At 37.5% G+C, this 24,785-nt stretch overlaps 1 protein-coding gene across 3 annotated transcripts in view; it reads right to left on the minus strand.

The window, feature by feature from the left end:
• Nucleotides 1-4,089: 4,089 nt before the first annotated feature.
• Nucleotides 4,090-24,785, minus strand: part of NAA35 (N-alpha-acetyltransferase 35, NatC auxiliary subunit) — an 88,621-nt gene continuing 67,925 nt past the window's right edge. For 2 of the 3 annotated variants that reach the window (XM_057498529.1, XM_057498530.1), the window contains 11 exons: nt 20,549-20,608; nt 18,926-19,032; nt 15,618-15,684; nt 14,143-14,241; nt 13,364-13,542; nt 10,486-10,622; nt 9,537-9,604; nt 8,542-8,682; nt 8,041-8,163; nt 5,246-5,326; nt 4,090-4,487 (listed from right to left, as the gene is read on the minus strand). In XM_057498529.1, the coding sequence (XP_057354512.1) occupies nt 4,428-4,487; nt 5,246-5,326; nt 8,041-8,163; nt 8,542-8,682; nt 9,537-9,604; nt 10,486-10,622; nt 13,364-13,542; nt 14,143-14,241; nt 15,618-15,684; nt 18,926-19,032; nt 20,549-20,608 (1,122 nt within the window). In that variant the 3' untranslated portion in view covers nt 4,090-4,427. Of the gene's footprint in view, nt 4,488-5,245; nt 5,327-8,035; nt 8,164-8,429; nt 8,683-9,536; nt 9,605-10,485; nt 10,623-13,363; nt 13,543-14,142; nt 14,242-15,617; nt 15,685-18,925; nt 19,033-20,548; nt 20,609-24,785 lie in introns of those variants that run through there. The other variant, XR_008996483.1, reaches the window with a different exon arrangement.

Here is a 24,785-nt window from a genome sequence, read left to right on the forward strand (position 1 = left end):
TAGAGTGATGATAACATCTGCCTTTATCCAAAACACACAGGCTCACCAAAATGTTCTCACTCACCCTCCCAAAGAGCTGCAGCATCACTTAATAAATAACTCCACCGTTTATCAGAGTACTTCTGTGACTCAGCAGCAGCCTCCAACTGCCAGTTTTTTTTCCTGCAAAGGACTTGGCGTGACAGTCTCCTTGCGCTGCTCTTTTGAGATAAGCTCATTCAAGTATGTCACTTGCTAAGTTCTAGAACAGCTGTGATTCAAAAGCACACTTTTCTTTAAGCTTGGCTTACAATTTTAAACTGAAATTGCAACTTTATCTTTGTGGTAGTTTGAAAACTCAAGTTTCTGCATAGGAACTTCCACCATCCTCCAAAAGCTGGAACCAGGGTGGAAGGCAGTGTTAGTCCAGGACTTCAGTGCAAGTGAATGCATAGTATACAATTTACTGCCTCAAGGCGCATCAGTTCATCTCTGCAAAAGCAAATTTTAACACCTTTGGCAGCTGTGTAGGATCACAAAAACATTCAGTCATCTCAAGTTCTTTTTTATGGATTCTTACTGCAAAAGCACCAGTTCTGGTTCCCTATTCTCCTTAGATTTGAAGGTATTTGATATTTGATGTGCTTAGATTGATTTGCAGTAATTGTCAAAATCAATTTCATCAGCTGAAGCAAAGTGTTTTGGGCAAGGCCCCCAGACTCCTGACTCACCACCTCCAAACTCCTCTGCCCTTCGGCCATCCTGTGTTCTCACCACCATGCATCTTTCCCTTAGGCAGCCTGCCTGCTGCCCTAGTGGCCTTGTTCTGTCTTCTCCATTCAGTTTTCCTAGGATAGCTTATTGCCATAAGAATTAAACAAAATCCACATCTCATTAATTGTGTGAGGTTTTGGAAAGATGAACTCCTTTCCTCAAGTTTATAGTATAGTTGGGAAGATGAAAGCAAACATTTAAATTTACTATGAACTATGAATGCTCAGTACTTTTAAGGGGCTTGCCCTAGCCCAGGAAATGGAGGAGCCTCCCCTGAAGATAGGACAGGTCAGTGAAAATGTGAAGGATGAAGAACAGGCCCAGAGGAGTGGGGTAGGGGGCGGGCAGGCACAGGGGCAGCTGCGGCTTCAGCTTGAGAAGCCCAGGGGTGGGGGCCAGAGTCAGGCAGGCCAACACTGAGCCGTGAGCCAGAGAGCAGGGGTGCGCTCATGATCCTATCAGCTCCAGATGGAGGTGGGGAAGGTGGGGCAGGTGTTCCTGCAGAGCCCTGCTGACTCCCATCAGCTTGCCCACCTCCCTCCACTCTGCCGCAACAGAGAGCTCTTGTGCTCGCTGCCAGCCGCCTGTTTGCCCAGTCCAAGGGGCTCATTTCGGTCCTCCTCTAATACTGGCCTTCTTGCTGTGTGTGGCCCTGCAGTCTGTTCATTTTCTTGCTAAGTCTTCTTTGCAGACTTTTTCCAGTGCCCAGACGCACAGCCAGAAGGACTCTACTAAACTTTCACCAATAATTAAGATAAGGTCTTAGCCAGAAAAGTCCAGTCTTGGGAAAACTAAACTGTGAAACACACAAATCCACCAGAGGGTGGCCTGGCATGCCTTTCAGGCTCCCTTCTTCCCTGCCGCCACCTCCTATCCACTGCCTCCCCGCCCACTGGCCCACTCAGAACCTGGCTACCCCAAGTCTGTCCCTTGGGCCCTCACTCTGCAAGCTCCCTGAGCAACTGCAACCCTGACAGGGCTGATTCCCCTCTCCACAGCCACTCAGACCTCAGTTCATCTCCACACAAGAGCGCCCCTTCAGCTCTAGCCCAAACTGAGCCATCCTCACCAGGTTCTGGAAGCACCTGAACGTCTAAAGCAATCTCACCCCCGTCTCCTCCTGTGCCTATATAAGCAAATGGCATACAGCCACCTAGTTGCCAAGGCCATAAAACCTGAGCCTCCCTTGACTCCCACATAAACTCAACCATTTATTTACCAGTTCCATAACTCCTAAATCTTTTAATTTCTCTGTCCTCAGTTCCCTCTGCCACGACCTTGAGACCATCTTTTTCTCTTACCTCATGAGCTTCCCTGCATCCAGTCTTGCCCCCTTTTGAACCAGTGTTCTTGAGCAAGCAGATCCGATCAGAGCCTGTCGTTTCGCTGCATCAAGCCCTTCAGTGGTGTCCACCAACATCATGCCGAAGTCCAGAACCACCACCCTGGCTTCCTGGGCTCTGGAGGACTGGCCTCCCCTTCTCTCTCAATCCCATCTTTTCAGCACCTCTTCCTGCTCTACGCTTTAGTCACCCAGCTGCCTCTCACCTCCAGGTCCGTGTATGGGTTTCCCTTTCTAGGACCCTTTACCAAACCTCTTTCTTAATCTGTAGGGCTCAGAGAGATGGCAACTTGCTACATAAATCTTTATGTCAGGTGGCTCTACACCATCAGCCAGCATTTTCCTCATTATAAATACCTGCTCTGGTTCTCTGCATTCTTCAGTTATAAGCTACGTGAGGGAAGAGACTGTTTTCTCTCATTGTTTCTTAGTACCTTGAATAGATATTTTTAAGGTTCCAAAAGGCAACTTTACACTTTTCTGATTAGAAACCTGCAGGAAAACATACAAACTAGAGCTACATGATTCAACATAACAAGTCATTTGCTTTTTGTATTTAGTTGATAATGGGTCACTAACTTAGGTACACTCTTTGCTCTTAGGAAGACCCATACTCTTAAGAGCCGAAGTGCTCTCTGCATTCAGGCAGAACCATGGCTCAGTAACCGTCATTTACACTACCGGCCCCTTCAGACACAGGTTGCCAAGATGGAGAGCACCCTGCTGGCAGCCAGCAGGGCCAGCAGGGCCAGCAGGCAGCGGGTCCTCTCAGCACTGGTCCACATTCTTCTAACTTGCCTCAGATGCTCAGCTGTTTGCCAAATGTTGCTGCTCTGTTACCTGCTTTTTCTTTTATTCAATCTTCTATTGTCTGTTTCCTACCATTTCTTTGCTTCTGAAGCTTTCAGAAATTACCAGCCAGAAATAGTAGTTTTCCTTCTTAACAAATTAACTGAATAGATAACAGGTACATTCTTTATCTCCACACAGCTCAAGTTTCTATTGTACAGGCTTTTAAAAAAATTATTAAAAAAAAAAAAAGACTTCCGGGTTCTGCTATTCCAGGATGCCAAGCGGCTCTTCCTGGATACAATGTTACGACTCCTGGAAAAAGGAGCCAGTCTACTTCATTACCTGAAAAGAGAGGAATCAGTAAAGTTCTTACTCTCTAATCAGCTCTACTATCATGAGCAAGATTCAGTCCAGTTAGGTACTTCAAAATATTTCCAGAAATACAGTTTTGGTATCACATTTGCAAAAAAGATGTCAAATCAGAGTTAAAACATTTGACACTGAGAACACTTTATACCACAGAACAAATATAAAATTGTTGCTAATGTTAGGCCAAGCCACAAAAGCCAATTTAAGCACTGTGGCTCACCCCACGGAGAACAAAAGGGAAGGCCACCATAGGCTTGACCAGCTGCCATGGCGGCTGTAAGAACAACAGAGCAGAGACAGGAAGAGGAATGAGCAGGAAAGGAAGGGGGGGGGCCTCTGGCATTATCTGTAGGTCCAGGTGGACTTAAGTCAGTTTTTCAAAGAGGATGCTGAGAAGGCCCCCAGTTAGCAAATGTTTCATGGGTTAAACTGAGTATGAAGTAGTAAACAAAAAGGAATATGACACATTTAAACCTAGCCTTAAACAATCTATATATTCCACCTTTTGAATGTTACTAGCAAACATCTTTTAAAAGTACCAAAAGTTAACAGTTAAAAGATGTTTCTAAAAACATCTATATTCCTATAGGTATATAATTTAAGATGTCATGACATATAATAGCACAATCCCCATGTAATTTAGTCTCCCTGTATAGCTTAGAGATCCCCCCAGAAATCCCTTTTAAAGTATTTTGCCAGAACACCACAAGTGTTTAGCAAATCCCTTGATTTGAAACTTCATTTGGATAAATTGTGCTTGAACTACTCAAATGTTTAAGCTTGAACACCTTCAGTTCTTAACAATAAAGTGCTATTGTTTTCATCTCCAGTAGTACATTTTTTGTCAAGAAATTTATTAACCTTTACAAACACTATTTTCACTCAATCATTCATAAAAAATGATTTATGATTAAATCTGTAATAAAACGATATAACATTCATCAATGCATTCAATAAGACCAGTTTCATCCATGGAACATAATAAACCACTTTAAAACAGCAGTTTTCATTCACGTCATATAAGGCTGTCAAATTAAAAGTATTCCTTATAATGGTTTGTTATCCAAGAAATCCACATTCACTTCATGTTACATGGTAGGACTGATGGATGGATCCTGAGAGTAGAATCTGACAGCAGATTCTGCCCCTTTATGGTCCACTTTTCAGTCTCTCAAACAAGTTTCACAACAGGAAAATATTTGTGAGCAGAGAAATCAAATTCAGGAGGAACCTATACAGAAGAGCAGAAAGTCGATCAATGTACGTACAAACATTCAGACAGTACACAAAGACTTTTTATTTGAGTTTCTCATGTTTGCTTGAGAAAAGGCAACACTAGATAAAAAATTGGTTTAATTACAAAAAAGTCAGGAACTAACGTGAAGAAAAAAAATTTTATTAGCTATTATTAACTCATCTCTAGGTTCACTGAAAACATGCTTACTGGCTGTTACCTATCTTCAGAGAATAGTTAATAAAGGAAAAGATCATGGGCCAAATTTTCCAGTCCCAGGGCCACATGGCAGTACTAGCCCATGAAATGAGAGTCAGCAGTAAAACAAGGCAGGAGTCACAGCCGATAAATGCAAGTAACAACGCAGAGCTTCTGTGTTCAATGTTGATACATTTCCTTTAATACCTGGTAATTAACTGATACCTAACGATGTAATTACTGAAGCACTCGCTTTTCTGAAGGCAGAGGGCTTTTGACTTTGTTTTGACACATTTTCTTTTCACCTCAAGTCACTCAGTAATTTGCACAGGGGATGGGGAGAAGGGAATGAAGGGCAAACTTTAGGAATTTTAAATCAAGAAAGTCTGTTTCAAAGTAAAATGGCAAGCTCCACTTAATTTATTTTTTGCCACTGAACCTCTTCTAGGACAATCTGATGAGTGTTCTGACTTTTTTGGTAATGATATTTATGCATTTCATTGAAAAAAAAAAGCTTTACAGTAATTATAGACCATTTATCACAACAGTGTACTTACCTTGGATTCCTTTTTGTGTCCTCCTGCCAATAACTTCATAACCACAAAGTTGGGTTTGGCAACCTTTAAAATTCTACTGACCTAAACAATAAGCAACATTAAGCTATCAAACATAACATCCATAGTCAAAATGTCCTTATATTACAGATATTAATAGGAACTTTGCACAATGTGTTATTTTATTACAGTTGAAAAACATGAGCAAATATACTTCTTTCTGTAACACAGAACTCGATTTCAGTCAACTCTGAAAACTTGGAAAGCCTGCTGCATCTTATTTTCATTAAAATGTAAGGACATGAGGCTTGTAAAGTGGGGTGTTTGCAGCATGGATTCTGAAACCAGCTGTCTGTATTCAAATTCCAGTTTAGCTATGAAACTTCTGGCAGGCGCTCTCATCTCTCTGCTCCTCAGTTTGTTCATCTTACAGATATGGGGTGTTACTAACTTACCTATTCTGCAAAGATTGGTTGTGAGGATTAAATGAGTTAATATGTATTACGAGCTGAGAACCATGCCTTGCAGGTAGAACGTGTCCTTTAAGGGTTACTGTTTCTGACCACCACTTGTCTAAGAGGCCTCAGACGAACCCATGAATAACAATGCAAGGAATCCTGCACTGCTCTCAAGGAGGAGCAACGTGCACAGTGAAGACCAAGGTCCCACAGCTGCCTCCTTGTTGACCTCTCCGGCAACACCCATCTCTTACGGTTCACGAACAGCCTCTCCTCAGCTCCAGATCACGTGTCCACCTGCCCAGGTAACCATTCCATTTGGGCATCCAGCAGGCACATCCAGTCCTCAGTGCCTGCCCTTCCTCCCCAGACCTGTCTTGCACCTGCTCCTGTTCCACATGTGTGGCACAACCCAGCCAGGTGCTCAGGCCCCAAACGCTGATGCCATCCTTGACCCCTTCTTTTTCTCACCCCACATCCAATCCATCAATCAATCCTGTTGGCTTGACCTTAAAATTAAAATACAAGGAAAATGCAACTGCTTCCAATTACCTCTGCCGTCACGCATCATCTTGCATTGGACCACTTCCAGGGCCTGCAAACTGGCTTCCGTGCCCTGCCTCCACGTATTGGCCCTACCGACCTATTTTAAGTACAGTGGCCAGTGAGCCTTCATAACAGAAATCAGATCTGGTCACTCCTCTGCTCAAGCCACCCCCAGTTCTTAGCTCTTCTTCAAATACTCCACATGCACTCGTTGCCTCAGCACCTTTACATGTCGATCCCTTTGCCTAGAAGGTTCTATCCCCCGATGGCCACATGACTTGCTTTTTCTCCTTCTTCCAGGATTTGCTCAAAGGCTGCCTTAATTTAAAAATGCCTAAATCTCCTCCTTTTCCCTACCTCCTAGGGCAGTCACTATCCCTACTCACAGCTTGATTTTTTTCTAGTATTTATAACCTTCCACTATACATTTTACTTCATAATTTATTCACTGTCTACAACCCACCACCCTCCTCTACCCCCAGGAGGGCAGGGATTCCAGTCTGGCTTTTGCACCACTGGAACCTACAACAGGGGTGGGGACATAGGAGGCGCTCAACAACTGTCTGTTGAATAAATGAATCAGATCCACTAAAAGAGATACACCATCCATTATAGGTACCTTCCTCTAATTTTTATATTTCCTCTTTAATTTTCTCTTATTATATAGTTATATATGATGAAAAATAAAGCTCTCTCCTATATCTCTCTTCCCCAACATACTCAGCTACTCTCCCAAGAAGCAGACACTGTTGTTCTTATCTTTCCAGAGAGATGTTCTGCTCAGATAATACTCCCACAGACATTTATACACTGAAATGGCAGCATACTACACACAGTGCTCAGTGCCTTGCTTTGTAAGCTTGTTATCTTCTGAAGAGCATTCCAATACAGTCTCTAAAGGTCTTCCCTGTCCTTTTCAAGGCTGCACAGCATTCCACTGAAGCATGTATCACACTTTAACAGTATCTGTTCATAGACACCAAAATCCCTTCATTTCTTTGCCATTAGAAATTCTGCTGCAGTAACTACTCTAGTGTGCGTGTTCATCACTTGCTCCCCTCACTTCCCACATGTGCACAGGAGTAAGATAAATCACAAGCAGGGGAACTGCTATGCCTATGCGTTTGCTTCTTGGCAGACATTGCTCAACTCCCCTTCTGTAGAGGTTGTACCAAGACAAACTCCCCCAGATGGTCTGTGTGTTACATGGGTAACTCATTTATAGAACAGATGCATTTCAACATAATTAGGTATACAGCAGATTATGAAAATCACAAAAGCCTGAAACTTAATATTTTGCAAGTTCTAAGCTCTGGAGAATATATCAAAATAAAGTTTTAAAACACAGTAAATAGCCTTTATTTCAAATGATCAAGTAGAATAAGGCCATTTTTATTTCCTGTGGGAACTGACCAGATCATCTTTCAGATTTAAGATTTATCTATTTTAACACTGTAAATTATAGATTAAAATAAAATATTTTAGATGTTAACATTACTGAAGTGTGGCTCAGGCTGGACTTTATTTTCTACTCTTTCTACTTTCTGGTTTAAGTCTTAATTTCTCTTTGCACTGACTTCTAAATTTACACAAAGATATTTACATCACCTTGTAAATAAGGTTAAGTTTAAGTCTGACAAGATTAGGTTAGCAAAACCACTGGAAATTCTTGGCAAAAGCATGACAGGCTTCATTTATTAGTACCAGAAAGCTCACTTAGAAAAGTGAACGGTTACAGAGCAGGATGATACTTCCTCCCAGGGTTTTCCCCTGGAATCACTGCGGCTGTCTCACCTCGGAGTCTGGGTTCGGGATGTTCTCCAAGATCACCTTAGCCTGCTGGAAGTGCTTGCTCGCTGCCACGTACAGCTCTGGAGACTGAGGAGGAGGGCTGTATTTACTGAGGTCGGACATCTCCTAAAAAGGGGGAAATACTATTACTCAAAGCATGCTTACTGTAAAACTCTCATTTTTAATTAAAGAATTCTACACTGACTATCCATTTCATACACACTGAAGCAAGCATTCAGCATATGTTCTTTTTTTCCTATGTGATATTCAATTCCATCTCCATACACTAGCTACCTCATATTATTCTCATACTTAAAATAACTGCATATGTGATCAGCGCATCCAAAAAAGCCAAATGACTTTCACACTACTTAAAACTGCTATTTTATCACCTTGCCCCACTGGTACAGCATTCGTTTCGTTGGGCTATTTCGACAGGACTGGGTCCCACGAGCCCGTCTCCGAGCAGGTCTAGGGCCGAGCGCGCGCCCGTGGGTGGGTCACCTTGAACTGCAGGTAGTGCACCGGCGGCGGCGTCATCACACTGCTGAACGGAGCAAACCTGTGCTCGTACCGCACCTGCTCACTATCCAGCTCAAACTTGGGCTTTCGCACTTTGCCGTCCATGTCAAACGCTACCATGGTCTCAAGAGAAAAGAGAATGAGGAAAAAAAGATTATGTCAGCATGAAAAAGTGGACATCCTTATTAACACTGAATAGAAAACAAGAAAACAGCTATTTACACATAGCTAAAACAACTTTAAGAATCAGAATCAGAAAAAGGCATTAGTATCCATTTTTATGTCATGTACCATCTTTTAGACAAAAAATTTCAAGATCCAGTGTTTAGCATATTACTGTTTTTTCATGCCTCTGCTTTTATAGTAGCTTTGAAACCTTCAAGGAAAAGCTGAAGAAACAAGTGACATAATTTTTATAAGAAAAGCATAGGTGCTGGTCTTCAAACATAAGTCCAACTTCTATTTTACATATACTTTAATATGTTACCTCAAATCATTTCTTTAATTGCCAAGTGCAACTTAAGAGTTAGAACTCACTATCTTCTGAAAATGCCTGCTCTTGTTTAAGCCATTCACTGTGGAGCTCGCCCCCTCCTAATACACTCCTAAAAAATCCAAACTCCATTCTTTCAAGGAAATCTTCCTTGATGAATCAGAAGTACAGTCTTCCTTTTCTTATTACCTGTGTCACATATATGTCACCTGGCCTGTCATTAACTAGACACTTGAGACAAAGATCATTCCTGATTAGACTTGGTATCCTGAAAGGCATTTGACACACAGCAAGGGTACAAATATTTGTTGAACAAATTGATGAAAACTAGGCTTGGAAAAAAAGGCAATTTTCAAGCAGATGATTATTAAGAACAGGTGAACTTAGGACCTGAAAAGAATCACAGCGAAGGAACCCTTTTAATTAAACTATGTAATAGCAATGCAGTTAAAAAGCAAAAAGAACTTCATTTTCAACGACTTACTTTAAACATTCCAGCACACATGTTCTGGTATGCCTGGCTCATTGTGATCTCTCGACTCAATGGGCGAACTGTAATTAGAAAGAAAATCACCCATACTCTTTCCCACTCCTTCTGTTATTTCAAGAGAAAATCTAATTTAAAAAATCTTCAACCTTGTTTACTAAATAAAATTTCAAATGGTGTGTTCCTACAGGCTACTTTTTATGGCCCAAATCAACAAAAAATATAACCAAAAAGCTAAACAATCACCATGTTCCCTGGTTAATAGCCTAAAATTCTAGCACGAAGTAAATTTAGCTTCTGAATTCACCATAACATTGAACTGCTTAAAAAGAAAACCCATGAACACAGTCAATGAATAACATCCGAACTATGGAAATACTAAGAAAATACTCTGTATTTTTTAAATTAAATTTTTATTATTTTATGCTTTGGAAATATTTTGTAATGATTATAGAAATAGCTGTATTCTTCCACAAGTGATCAATAACTAGACAGTTCCTTTGTGACATCCCTTTTCCCTGTGGTCACTGGGAGGCCACCAAGGTGCTTTGATCATCTTTCTTTGGTGACTGTGACAGAGCAACTTCACATCTACTTCCCTCTTGGGCTGTCAGCCTCTAGCCAGAAGACCAAGGTCTCCTGCTGCCTTGCTCCTTAACCTATCCTGCTTGCATGCTTATGTGGCTACTTCCTGCCCTTAGGGCCTCCGACATGTGGACTAGCAAGGAAGTAAAAGAAAAGCAAGGGAAGGAACCAAAGAGGCTTGTATCACTAATACTGTGACTCGGTTTCTACCTCAGCCTTTCTGATGAGCAGATGGGTGAGAAGTACAACATAAGGGTGAATTCACCCATGCCAAGGCACTGGTAGCTCTGTTTATTTGTAGAAATTAAAAAGGGCACTCCAATGTTACTTATTTCTTAAACTTGAAAATAATTGACAATACCTTTCTTCTTTTTCTTTGTTTTTTTACTGCTACGGCCTTTCTGCTGCTCTTCCATTATCCTTTCCTCTGCCATTTGAGAGCCATCGGCACGACTCAATGTGGACATCAACCATGCATAAAGGAATTCAGAGAGATACCTTAAAGGATACAAAATGTTAGTTAATAGTAGATGTCTAAATGAGATAGCTTTATCAAGACATGTATTGGTATTAATAAAGAGATATTTTTAATACTCTTCTAAAAGTCTTTAGAAAAAACAGATTACCCAATTAGATAATGATAGATTAGATCTTACAAGAAAAGAGCATTATAAATGAACTTTCCCTTTCTTATAGCCATAATTGTTGCCTTGCAATGTTGAAGTATTTCCTATCACAATGTGTTTTATAATTTTACAAGATTTCTTGATGATTATATATATATATATAAATCAAATGAATGCCCATTAAATTGGTTTTATTATAAAACACATTTCACCTGAACGTATTTAGTAAATAGTTTATTTTTCTGTTAATTAGAAAAGCAAATATAAGAAAAAAATTAAAAATTGCATGCCTTATATAAAACCATTCTAAAAAATGAAGAACATTCAGGCTTATAAATTACCTGAGTTTATTCAACAAGTGAAATGTGAAACAGATGATTCTGCCTGACACTAATTTTTCACAAGTTCAAACTAACCAACATTAGATTCTTCTAAGCCAGAAAAGCAACTCAAATCTAGGATATGAATATATTTACTTTATAATGTAATCCATAAAAAATAAAGGAACACTACTAACCATAAGCTAAAATCAAAGATTTGTAAGAAATTTTATTATGATCAGGGTTGAGTATACAATGTCTATTCCCAAAATGTTGTAAGGCAGGTTCAGGTTACAATATTAAAACACAAAAAAGAACATCTTAAAGCAAAACAAAACCAGTTAAAAGATACACCTGAAATGAATTCGGTACTGTATTTTAAAGCTAAACTGAGCACTCTGCTTCCTGGCAGCTAACACAAACCCAAGGAAAAGTATTTTTATTTTATTTAAAAAAGTATAATCTCATAAGGTAAGAAACCAATTCCTGGCAATGAATTCAAGAAAAGCATTTATTATAGTATCCTCTTATAGGCAAATAATTTTTCCCCCATCACACCCTGAGGGTTTATATTTTAACTCAATTCAAGGATTTATAGGGAACTAATGCTGCCTTCTAATTCTGACTATCCAACCCAAGGACAGTTGAGTGAAGAGGATACAGGTGACATGATTCAGGCCTTTCCTCTCTAATATCAGGTATGTCAATGAACTTTTAGTAAGTGTTTTATAAAAATGAATGCACAATTATTTCTAAGGAGAGTCAGAGTACTGATATTCTATACCAGTGGTTCTCAAATTGTGATCTCTGAACAGCAGCAGTTTACCAGGGAACAAATTAGAAATGCACACAATTGGGTCCTATCGCACACCTACTAAACCAGGCACTCCAGGGACCAAGGCCAACAAGTTGTACATTACTGTGCTTTCTGAGTGATGATGACACATGCTATAAAGTTCAAAAATCATTGTTTTGTGCTATAGGCAGAACTCAAATTTCTTTTGTTAACAAGAAGGGAATCTGCTCAAGTGTGCAGATAAATTTCTAATGGATTGTTTACATGAGTCATTCATTTACTGAATTTAGAGCCCATTGTTTGTGCCAAAAAACATACAAAAATTGTATTTTGACAAACCAAGAGGACAAAAGCTTCCAATCATCTGTCTCAAACCGCAAACAAAAGAACTTGAGCATGTTCCCTTATAGGAAGTTGGTTTGAATAGGAGCCTCTACTAGGAGTTAGTAACAAAATGTATCCCAAGTAGCTATATCAAAATCTGTTGGTAAAAGTTACTTGTTTTCTATATAAATGTTGGAGAGTATACCAAATAACATTCTTCTCATATCATCATAGTGGATGTTCAAGTTTCATAGTCAAGACTTATTCATAAAAGCCCTAGCAGGCATGAGGACACAAACTACATCTACAGCTGGGAAGGGACTGACTTTCCTTCCTTCACAGCAGTGACTTTAAGGAATATACAGTATCTTATTACTAAGTTAAATAATTTAAGTATGACTTAAAAAGATGAACTTCATATAGTAAGACCTAATTAAACTTAGTTGCTTATGATGAGTAACAATAGGTAATTATTATTTCAAAATTATCACCATAATTTGCCACTTAATTTTTTGAAAATTACCACCGGACTAAGAAAAAGATCCAAGGTATCTGAATTATTAGCTCTCAATTTCCTTTATTGCAGAGGCTTTTCCATGCCTAAAATATTCTCAAGTATCCTCGTACTAGCTTTCTTATCTCATCTCCAAGTAAAAAGTGAAAAACCTCTGCTGAGGATCATCTCTTAGCACCTCCTTCAAAGCTCCTGGGACAAATTTGCAAGTTACGCTCCCAGTGGTAATCTCAGCCATGATTTCTTCTCAGAAGGAAGATCTGGCTCAAATTTTGAACTTTATTTCAGTTAGGTACATTCCACAGCTAAGTACCTAGTATCATTAAAGTAGGGGCAAAATATGTGTTAATTTTTCTCCCTAGAAACAGATAAAAGCTCTTCAATTAATCCATTTAGTTTGCAGCCACTTTTATGAATTTCTAAGTAAGTTTTTAATGGCTGGAAAAAATAAATCTCTAAGGTGTTACAGATGCAGTTACAGATGTTCTAGCTCAAGATGATCTAGCTCTAATTTTCAATAGGTACTTTTCAATTGTCCACAACTAAAGTTAAAATACATTAAGTGAAAAAGTGTCCTGAAATTATATTGCTTTACAGATGCACTCTCAGATCTTATCTACCCTACCCACCACCAATTTTAACTTCAACTGTTCTCTTACCAATATATGTAGTAGTATTCGTGCATGCTGTAGAGTTCCAATTCAAAGCCACTTAGAAGATACTGTATCATAATTCGAAGATTATGGTAAAGAACCCAGGTACCTAAACAGGCCAAATGTTGCCTTTGGGGTTCCTGTTTCAACAGCATAGTGTGAAGGGCTGCATCAACTTTCTCTGCCTATCAGAATAAAATGTCATAACATTGACTTTCTTTTTAAGAGAATGAGAGAATTAAAAAAAAAACAACAACAATATATAAGCGGGAAATGTAAATTTCACCACCAAAAAAGCTCATACTTTCAAATGCATTTTTGTGTAAGTTTTACATTTAAACTTCTCATTTCACAATGGATAACATTTACCTAAAAACTCCTTAAGCTATAAACACACCCACTTTATAAGACAGAATAGAAATATATGGTGCTGGGTCTTATTATATTAGTCATATTATCAACTAATATTGCTGCTACTTACAAATTTACTTTAAAATTAATACATTTTTATTATAATGTAAACTTTCTATAAAATTACAGTTCCACACATATTTTATAATTTTCCTTGATTATCAAAGAAGTAATTTTAGATGTTTCTCAGTTTGGATTATGTTTCTCTTTTTATAAACTCTTTGGTATATGAAACTGCTACATTCTAAGTGAAAAGTAAATTCACCATATTGAAAAATTAAAATCAAAATATTATCCTAAAGAATTTTTAAAAATCTGGTCAAAGTATATTAATTGCTTTATTTTAGAAAGGAGGGCAACTTTTTGGCTCTTACCTCATCTTGCAAGGTAGCAAATTCCTCAAGAATATGACCGAGCTTATCTCTCTGTCGAGCCCTATTATGTCCGTGGATCTGAATAAGACTACAGAATGGCTGAAATACACAGACAATTTGTTACCTGTCAATATGAAATTCCCGGATACTAAAGAATATTCTAAGTTTTCAAAATTTAGTTTAAGGGGGAAAAAATGCTGTGTATATAAAATCATGACTATGTTCATTTTTTACATAGCTGATTCTTTTCAAGGATGCTCAACAACCAGAATTTATCAGTAGCTAGAAGAAAGTAGCTGTTTATGAAGCTGGTTTTCATATGGCAAAAATATCTAACTTCAATCTTTAGGTATCTTCCCACAATTTCAAGAAGACAGTTTTTTTCTGTTTATTTTCAGCCAAAAGCCCATGTTCCAGGCTGACATTTAAGTATGATGTGCTGCTTTAAATGAAGCAGAATGCCGACTAAGTACAGGCTTGATTAATGGCTAGTACTTGTAAACCCTGACTTAAAAGGTTCTTCTATTCCATCTCTATCTGTATCATATAAAATACTAAAACATTTCACTAATTAGACAACAGACATGAATGGTAGGATGCTCTACTTTTAGAAGTATGAATTCTAAGATTTTTTAAAGAATAATATTGTTTTAAATTTGTATGCTTTTTTAGATAATCTCATTAGACCAATACTAGCCTTATAAGAAGTACAGAGGTAGTACCAATATCTCACTTTTTAAAGATTGGAAAGCTTATAGAAAAGTAAACTGATTTGTCTGTAAATCTTAGTGATAGAAATTAAATCTAAAAAAAAAAAAAAAAAAAAAAAAGAAATTAAATCTGGCTTTTTACTGATTCTCCATTCCACACGCCATGCTGCCTTCCTATATTTAGTAGTTGGAATTAGGCCCAAAAGAGCGGTCTGGTTGAGTTCCTTAAATGTTTACATAATTAAATAAGAATGATTTATAATTAATAATTAATCTACTAAAAGGTTTGTATTTTTTCCTAACTACTTGAAATTTGAAAAAAGTTTGTGATCTCATCTAAATAATTTTGATTTTACTACACTCCTGCTCATTAGGTAGTACAAAGATAAGTGCACGGGATGTCACAAATATTCCTTGTTTTTAAGGTCAAAGCAAATGAAGTTTTTGAGCCCATCTGCAAAAAAATGTGACTACTACTGATGTTTTCCCAGATGGGGTCATAATTATCCTGTTTCTGTGGTCCTCGAGGGTTATAATAAGAGGGCATTAATAGGTACCTCAGTATCTACAACTGCCAGGAAAACTATAGGCTATGAAGCTATCCATAGAGTGTAAAAGGAGACAGAAATTTCCTACTTATTCAGTGAAACGAAGCAGAAACGTCAGATGAAAAAAATAGCACAAATGAATGCTACTGAAGGAATTACACCTCATGACTTTCAAGGGATCCATAAGAAAAATTATGATCCAAATTGTACTTCTTACCCGAACACAGTGAGTAACAAAGGAGTCAATACAGTCCTTAGCCTGGTGATTATTATATAGGCAGCACCTGTAAGATAATAGGCATGTCATTAAAAGCAAACTATTTGCCTACAAAAAGAAACAATGATTACTGTCAGTGCTGCCAACAGGGAAGAAAAAAAAGAGGAAAAGGAGCCAAATACATTACTAAGTGGAAGACTCCTAGCATTAGATTAAGAAATATTTCATTATTACTGTGCTATTCACACAATAAATGTACAGTATTTCCAATTCCTTTAATTCTCTATTTGGACAATTAGAGTTGGAGTCAGTAAGATCAAATTAACAAGGAGAGAAGGAAAATGCCAAAGTTCCAATTTTTCATGACCCTACTACAATGTCAACAGGTACCCTCATGTACTATATTCATTACACTAATTAAAAAGAAAATACTACAGAAGCCTAAGTTTTTCAATGTATTCACATTTCCAACCACTGGCCAAAATTGTCACATTAGAAGCAAAGACTTTCTGCTGGTGCACTGAAAGCAATGGATAACTTGCTTTGCTTAAGTGTCTGCCATAATTGAACGCTCTGACCAGAGCCTCAGAGGTACCCAGAGTGATGGCCATGGAAGGGACAATAGCCAGGAGGAGAGGCAGAACACCTGGAAGAGGTGGTGGCAGAACAGAAGTGCTGGAAGTTCTGCATCATCTCTAACTCCAAAGTGAGAAAATTACTTCAGGAGACTAACGTACTTAGAAAAAAAGACTTCTCTGGATCTGAAAATTATGATTTTCAAATTAAAAAATTAAGTAGAAGTAGGATGCTCACCAGTAGCCTTGAAGAGCAAAAAAAGAACTTTCTCAAAACAGAGGACAAATAACAAAGATAATTGTTATAAGGAATATGGAGAAGAGATCTAGAAGACTCAGTACGTGATGAGCTCCAAAAAGAGGAAAGAGAAACAGATGAAGGTGAGGCAATGATTCCATAAATAATAAGGAAAAAAAGATCTAGTTGGCAGCCTTGAGGCTTTAGTGACTGAGTTCTTGATAAGACTAGTAAAAGCACACATGAACATTCTGTTAAAACTCATGAACTCCTAATATATAGGCATACCTCATTTCATTATGCTTCACTTGGCTGCACTTCACAGATACTGCATTTTTTACAAACTGAAGGTTTGTGGCAACTCTGTGGTGAGAAAGTCTGTCGGTGCCATTTTTCCAACAGCATCTGCTCACTTCATGTTTCTGTGTCTCATTTTGGTAATTCTCAAAATATTTCAAACTTTTCATTATTCACACTTATTATGGTGATCAGTGATGGCAACTCATTTAAAACTCAAGATAGTTCCATTTTTAGCAGAATGTTTTAATTAAATTATGTGCATTGTTTTTTCAGACATAATGCTACTGCACACTTAGTAAACTACAGTATGGTGTAAATTTTATATGCACTGGGAAACAAAAAATTCATTTGACTCACTTTACTGCAATATTTACATCATTGTGGTGGTATGGAACCAAACCCACAGTATCCCTGAGGTATGCCTGTAAAGGTGAACTCTACAATCTCTCAGAAGGAAGTGTTGTATCACTTACAAAGGAAAAAAATAATCAGATTACAATCAGATTTCTTATCTGTAACACTGGGATTTTGAAATCACTGGAACAACATCTATGGACTACCATGCAAAGAAACTTGCTATATACTCAGTCAATTCTTGGTATTGTGGTAAGTATGTTCTATAAAGTTGGAAACTGAATTACAGAAACACTGCTGCTAGGATAACATACAGGATTAGGTCCCTACCAGCTTCTGGTCACAACATTTTCAACAACTAAATCAACACATAACTTTGTTTTATAATACGTATTTCTGCTTAAAGACACCTTATATAATGTTATTGTTGATTAATTAGCATCAAACTCATGCCTGTGCAAAGCTTACCTAACACACATATTCTCTCTGAAAGGCACACCAACCTTCTTGTGCTAAGAAATGCTGAACAGAAAATCATTACACTTGCAGGCCATTTAAAACTACAAAAGCACAACAAAAAGCACAAAAACATGAAAATGTGACACCTTTCCTTCTGCTATTGGATCAGTTGTCGTGTCTACTAACTTTATCTCTGCAGTGTTTCTTGAATCTGTCCTTGCCTTTATATTCCTAGAATTTAATCCTTCATGATCCCTCCCCTGTACTACTGAATTAGCCTAGTTAAGCACTGAACACTTTGCCTCCCCTATCACTACCAGATTTTTCCTATTAAAAAATACGTACTGTACTAATTTCCTCCTAAAAACTTGAGTTCTCCTGGCTGACTATAAAATAAAGACCAAACTTTACCAAAGCATTCAAGACTCTTCTTGAGTTTCATCCCAAACTACCTTAACTATCAAGCTCCCATTAGTCTCTGTTCATTCATTCAGCAAAGATTTACTGTGTGCTTACTTCATGCCAGACACTGTTCTAGCACCTATGACACACCAGTGAACAAATAGCCAAAACTACCTGCCCTGGCCTGTGGAGCTTATATTCTAATGGAGGTTTCAGGAGGGGTGGAAGGGGGCTGGTAACAGGGAAATAGAAAACTAAACATAATGAAGAATTGTATGTCTCAGGGTCTGCTTCTTGGAAACCCAACCTAACAGAGGAAGATACCAGAGTTTTAAGTGAGATGTGGCATGATATATTCAACATGTTGAATGTTGAACCACCACCTCTTCTTAAAATATTTAATATCATACATAGTGTCTTCATACATGCTTGTTTCTTTGCTGAGAAATAACAACTCCTTCCTTCCCTTCCCATCAGAAAGACTCTCTTTATTTTCCAAAATGCCAAGTCAAACAATGAATTCTTTCCACACGAAATCCTTTCCAACCTCTTAACGACAGCATGTTTTCAGGGCAGTGACTCTATCCAAACATAATTTAAGGATCAATTATCTATATTTTTGATTCTACTTGATTTGGATCATTGAGAAGAGACCTTATTTTTTATAATAATTTCCCAACATGCTTACCTCCCATAGTACATTGTACACAGTAAGGGTCAATACAACATGCTGAATTTCTGATAACTCCTTGTTAGTTTTTCTTCTCCTACTGGACCTAAGGTTAACCTCCTAAAAACCTCAGTTTAAACCGAAACAATATGTGGCAGAAGTCAATTAATTTTAACATGATTGAGTTTTTTGTGTTTTTTTATATAAAGACTTCATTCCAATCAGTTTTATGCATTGGCTAAAAAGGAGCACAGAGAATTTGGGCTTTTAAGAAAAACACACATGCCACAAAATGGCTTATGAAACTTACTTTGGGGAGAGCACCGGAGGGCTAACAAAAGACCGAAGCGCATCTTTCACCATGTCTTGCATGAGGTGGGTTCCAAAGACCTTTTTGTTATCTACCAGGAAAGTGGTCTTGAAACAAATGTTAGGTATTAGTAATGCTGTCACATTCTTGACATATTGTACATATATTTGTCATTACTGTGACTTGAGTGTACTTCGTATAAACACCACAGAACAGAGTTTAAAATATAAAAAACTGGTAGAAAATTTGTACCCCCTCAGCCCCACAACAGGTACTACTTATTAATCTCTATTTAAGATGTATTCTAATGCAGGAGAATTAAAAAACGTGCAGAAAAAAAGTCAAGAGTAGTAATACTAAGTCAAAATGACTAGTGTAAATATGTTAAATAAGCTAGTATGTAAGGAAGGGCTTCATAAAATATATGAAATATTAAATAATTATGAAATATTAAATGGCTATAAATATTAAGCTAGTTGATAACCTTTATCTCTAATGAATGTTTTGGAACACAAACTTTCAGAAAATGGAAAAATATATTTAAGGTAACAAATTATTACATTTAAAATAATAAATTAATAACAATTTGCATTTCATTTCCTCCCTTTAATGATCTCAGTGTATTTTTCTGAAAATAATTATCATCTTTTTATTGAAGTATAGTTGATAAACAATATTACATTAGTTTCAAGTATACAACACAATGGTTCAACAGTTACCCATGATTTTAAATCTTCACCCCCCACTAGTGCAGCTACTGTCCATACACAAAGATGTTACAGAACCACTGGCTATATTATCCATGCTGTACTACCATCACTGTGACCAACATACTACGATTGAGAATTTCTGTGCCTCTTTATCCCCCTCACCCTCCTTACCCACCCACCCCAAACCCTCCCCCATGGTAACCACCAGTCACTTCTCAAGGTCTGAATCTACTGCTATTTTGTTCATTTTGTTTTATTTTTAGATTACACAAATAAATGAAATCATATGGTATTGGTCTTTTCCCACCTGGCTTATTTCATTTAGCATAATACCCTCCAGGTGTTCTTTTACCTTGTTATTTCCTTCCTTCTGCTTGCATTGAGTTTAATTTGCTCCTTTTTTTCTTTTTCTTTGTTTTTTTTTAAGTAGAAGCTTATTCATTTCAGACCTTTCTTCTTTTTCTCATACTAACATAACATCTAATGCTACACATTTCCCTCTAAGCACTGCTTCAATTGTATCCCCCAGATTCTAGTATGTTACATTTTAATTTTCATTCAGTTCAAAATATTTTCTGATTTCCCTTGAAACTTCCTTTTTGATCCATGGGTTTTTTAGAAGGGTGTTCATTTCCAAATATTTCCAGCTATCTTTCTGTTACTGACTACCAGTTTAATTCTGAAATAGACAGCATACTTTGTACAATTTCAATTGTTTTTAAATTGTTTCATGGCCCAGGATATGATTTTGATAAATGTCTAACACTCTAAGTCAATACTTTTATCAAAAAAATTTAGCATTAAGTGTGGAATATCCTTCAAAAGCATCTACTCTTTTCCCATCAATAAAACAATATCAACACACATATAATTTAATGTTTAAAGAAGTATTTTGATGTTAAGTATAACTTACTTGTAATAGAGATCTTGACAGAACACAAGGTGATTGTTCACTAAATTCACAGAAAAAATCCTAATAGAGAAAAAGTAATGTCATTAATAGATTAAATAAAAGCTGAAAACTTTGCATACAGAGCATAATTTGTACTAGATCTGGCAATGATATATTACCAGAATTAAAATAGAACAAATAGTTAAGACCACTTCTATTGGAATTTCTAATTATATTAATGGGACAATGGATAATTTTAGAACCTTTTTAATGAACTGACCAATAACAGTATTCTATGATACCAATATAAATTTGTACACCATGAAAATAATATCAAAATAATTTACTACTAATGGCAGAAGTTTACTTCTCTTTAACAGAAATAATACCAAGTGACCAGGCCAACTGGATTCCTATTACTGACTCTTCTGGACTCTGAGGAAACTATACATGGCTTTGCACAAAGGTTTAAAAACAGTTAACTGAAATGTTAACTTCTGTAATTGCAGGATAGAGTAATTTATCATCTTTATATTTTTCTGCATTTTCCAAATTTCATAGTTAAGCAAAAATGTATGTATTTTAATATTTGGATTTGGGTTAGGACAGGTGTCTGGGCTTGAGGACAGCTATGGTATTGCTGAAGGCTGGCAATGAGAGAACAAAAGACAGGGAACCTACAACTCCTCCCTTGGAAACAGAGTTGCTGCCCAGATGACCCCTAGACAATTACAGATGGCACTTTTTCGCACTGAGTCCTCCACTGTAGCCTAAGGATCCCCTCAATGACTCGGAGCTGGTATTAAAGATGAACCTATCTGCCACCCAAGTCCATCCAAGAAAGGCAATTATTATTATTGGACTTGGAAAGTTCTTGGTTATTTTATCCCTAAAATGAGACAGGGGAAAAGTGGGAGAGGGGAGGGTAGAGGAAGGAGAGTGGGAGTAGAAGGAAGCAGTAGGGGCTGGTAGAGAGGGAAAAGGAGGGGGAAGATGTTTTTCAAGGGCTCACTCAAGTCTCCCTATTTTAAAAAAAGGTTTCCTTTTTCTCCTCAAATTGTTTTATCTTCAGGTTATTATCTCAGGATCCTTGACTTTTCTATATCATTTGAACAGCCAAGCAGCAATCTTTTAAATTCCCTCCTCTTTTAAAGGAGACAAAACTTGAGTTTTGCAGTTTACCATCTTTTTCCACTGACGGTAGCTCCTTTATTGCTCTTCTTCATCCCAAATCTTAAGTATGGAAAGCCCTTGTCTCCTTTTCTTTCTATATTTGTTACCCCAATGATCCTCAATTTAAATGGATGCTCTGCCAAAATCTATCAAGTTTCTCCAGTCAGTTCACTCTCTTTTTTCATAATTAACTTTTATACCAAGCTTACTCCTCAAAGCACATATTCTCCACCAGAGAGATGTCTTCCCAGTCAACATTACAAAGAAAATTATGTCACCTATCTGAAAGGAAATCCCTCAACATGAGCCTCTAAACCTTTAACTGCACCCACATCTGCACCCAGATCCTTGCCCTGGCCACATTCACAGTGAAGCCCTCCACTTTCAGGGAGGACTCCATTCCTTCCAGTCTTGTGAGGAACATGACTCCCTACCCATTACCCATCTTAGTCTCTCCTCTCCACCAGATCCTTTCCATTTACATTTAAACAGTCAAGTTCCTCCCACCTTTCAAAAGAAAAAAAACCTGTCACATGATCCTGCATCTCCCTCTCAGCTGCTTCCTTCTCAGCCCAACTTTCTGAAAGGGTTGGCTGTACCTAGGGTCTCTACTTACTAAAGTTCCGCTTATCTTCCAATACATGCTAACCTGGCTCATTGCTCTTGTCACCACCGTCCTCTGTCAGTAAATTCAGTGGATATTTGTTTGGACCTTATTCATTTCTTTCATTTGAGCTCTCAGCAGCATTTGACAGGACTTCCTTCTTGAAAAACTTTTTAATTGATTTTCATGAGCTTCTTTCTCTTTCTGTAGATTCAAACTTTAGTTCTAGACTGTCTTCTTTTCCCAATCTATATAATTTTACCCATTCTCATGTTTTAACTAGTACTTATAAAATTAACTAACACAGACCTCTAAACTCTATCCACATAGTCAATACCTATTCAATATTTCTACTTAAATTTTTCAAGAGCATCTGAACATCAGCTTCACCTAACTCTCAAGTTCTCCTATTTCAATGAACAGCAACATGGTGATCTAGATTTCCAAGTCAGAAATCCAGAGACCTCCCCAAGAACTCTCTAATGTCCTATATCTAATGCATCACCAATATTTTATCATCCTTAGTTCATACGTAGCTCTAACTCTGACAACCTCACATCATCTCCCTATCATCCTTCTAGCTCAAATTACCAACTCTTGGACTGTAGTAATGGTTTCCTAATTTATCTCCCTGTGTTTACTCTGGTACCTTCCAATCTTGTCTCTACAATGCATCCACATCTTTGCAAATTGTTAACACACTTGCTACGTGTTCTAGCTCCTTTTCTTCAGATGGCTTACCCTGGTTTGTAATTCTATAATCATTTTTAAAATTATGAAATTATGAAATAGATACTAATTTCTATTTCACACTGTACCATAAGCTCTATGACATGGATGATATGCTCTTGTATGTTATAGAAAAATACTGACATAGAGAAATGTATGAATGTCAAGATAGTATTTCAAAATATCCATTTATACATATATACTGTCACACACAGAAATGATTGTCAGAGAGAGAGGCAAAGTTAGTTTTAAAAAGATTGAAATAACAAATACCAAAATATTAATTATGACTATATCTAGATAGATGGAATGCTGGATGATAGTTTATGCTTTGCATATTTATGCATTCAAAAATTCTGATATTTTGCATGCTAGGAAAAAAAACATAATGGCAAGTGGGAGGTTATAGAAACTAGTGAAGGAAATTCATAAATTAGAAATCCAAAAGATGACACTTCTGACAGCCATTGAATAACTGGCAAGATACCTAGTTTAGATAAGGTAAAAAATGGACTTTATTGAATGTATTTATCCTGTTAGGGATGTGTACTAGCAATAAGAAATGGAGTACAGATGAGCTGTACAAGTGGGCCCATATACATTCATCCAGCCAGCCAGCACTGCCAAACGCTTTCTTTGTGATAAGCACTGTGCTGACACTGGCACACGACGACAGGCAGAAGCAGTACAACATATACTCTACACGTATTATTGAATGGGCAGTGTTACCAGCAGGCATTTAAACTGTCTCTAGTTTTTCAAGATTGTAAGTGGTGATGACCAAATAACTTTTCTGTGCAACTTTGCACATATCTCAGATTATTATTATCTATGCTAAATTTCTAGAAGGGGACTTCCTAGCTCAGAGCATACACATTTTTAAGACTTTCTTGAGAGAGAGCCACAGGAGTACATGACAGTTACAATGCCCCTTTATCACATTAAATATTACTATGCTTTTCAGTCTAGCTGTTATAAACTGCATTTCTTCAATTACTAGTGAAGTAAGGCAAATTTTTCACGTTTACTTCTTTCAGGCATATGTGCGCATGTCTTTCCCCAATTTTCCACTGGGATACTTACCTTTATCTTTTTGCTATACTAGCATTCTTTATAAGCTGGCACTCTATCCTAATAAAAGGTTTCTTCCACAGATCCACAAGAGCTGTTTGGTCTTTCCCCTTCCTAATTTTAATCCTTTCCTCAACAGCATGCCTCTGCCACACTCCCCACTACCCTGACCCTCCTCTGTCCCAAGAACCCCAGAGATCTAGATTCTCCTCTTATTAAGACTTCTTCATATCCAGGGCCAGCAGTCTGGGCCTGGCTCCCCAGGTCCTCTCTATTATGGTGTGTCACATGCATCCACTGCCCAACTAGGCAATCCATAATCTTCTGCCAAAATATCAAATTACAGCTGTTGCATTTACATTCTTATTGCAAACCACATTTATTTGGTAAACACAAATATATACCTAGGTAACTATTAAGAATCAGAAAAAGTAGATTCAGCACAGTAAGAAAATTTTCATTCTAATTCTAGATATGCCACTAACCAATCATCTAATTTGGCTTCAAACTTTAGTTCGTTTAGCTGTACAATGAACTGGGTATGTCTGTGATCTTTCTGACCTTTAAAATCCTATGATTCTTATGATAGAGTAGGGAAAAAAATGACTAAAAAGAAAGCAAACACAAAAGGAAGTAACAGCATAATCAGTAGAAGTTTCATTAAGGAATGAACACTTATGA

This window comes from Manis pentadactyla, chromosome 3 (genome assembly GCF_030020395.1).
Source record: "Manis pentadactyla isolate mManPen7 chromosome 3, mManPen7.hap1, whole genome shotgun sequence".
Taxonomy (NCBI): Eukaryota; Metazoa; Chordata; class Mammalia; order Pholidota; family Manidae; genus Manis; species Manis pentadactyla.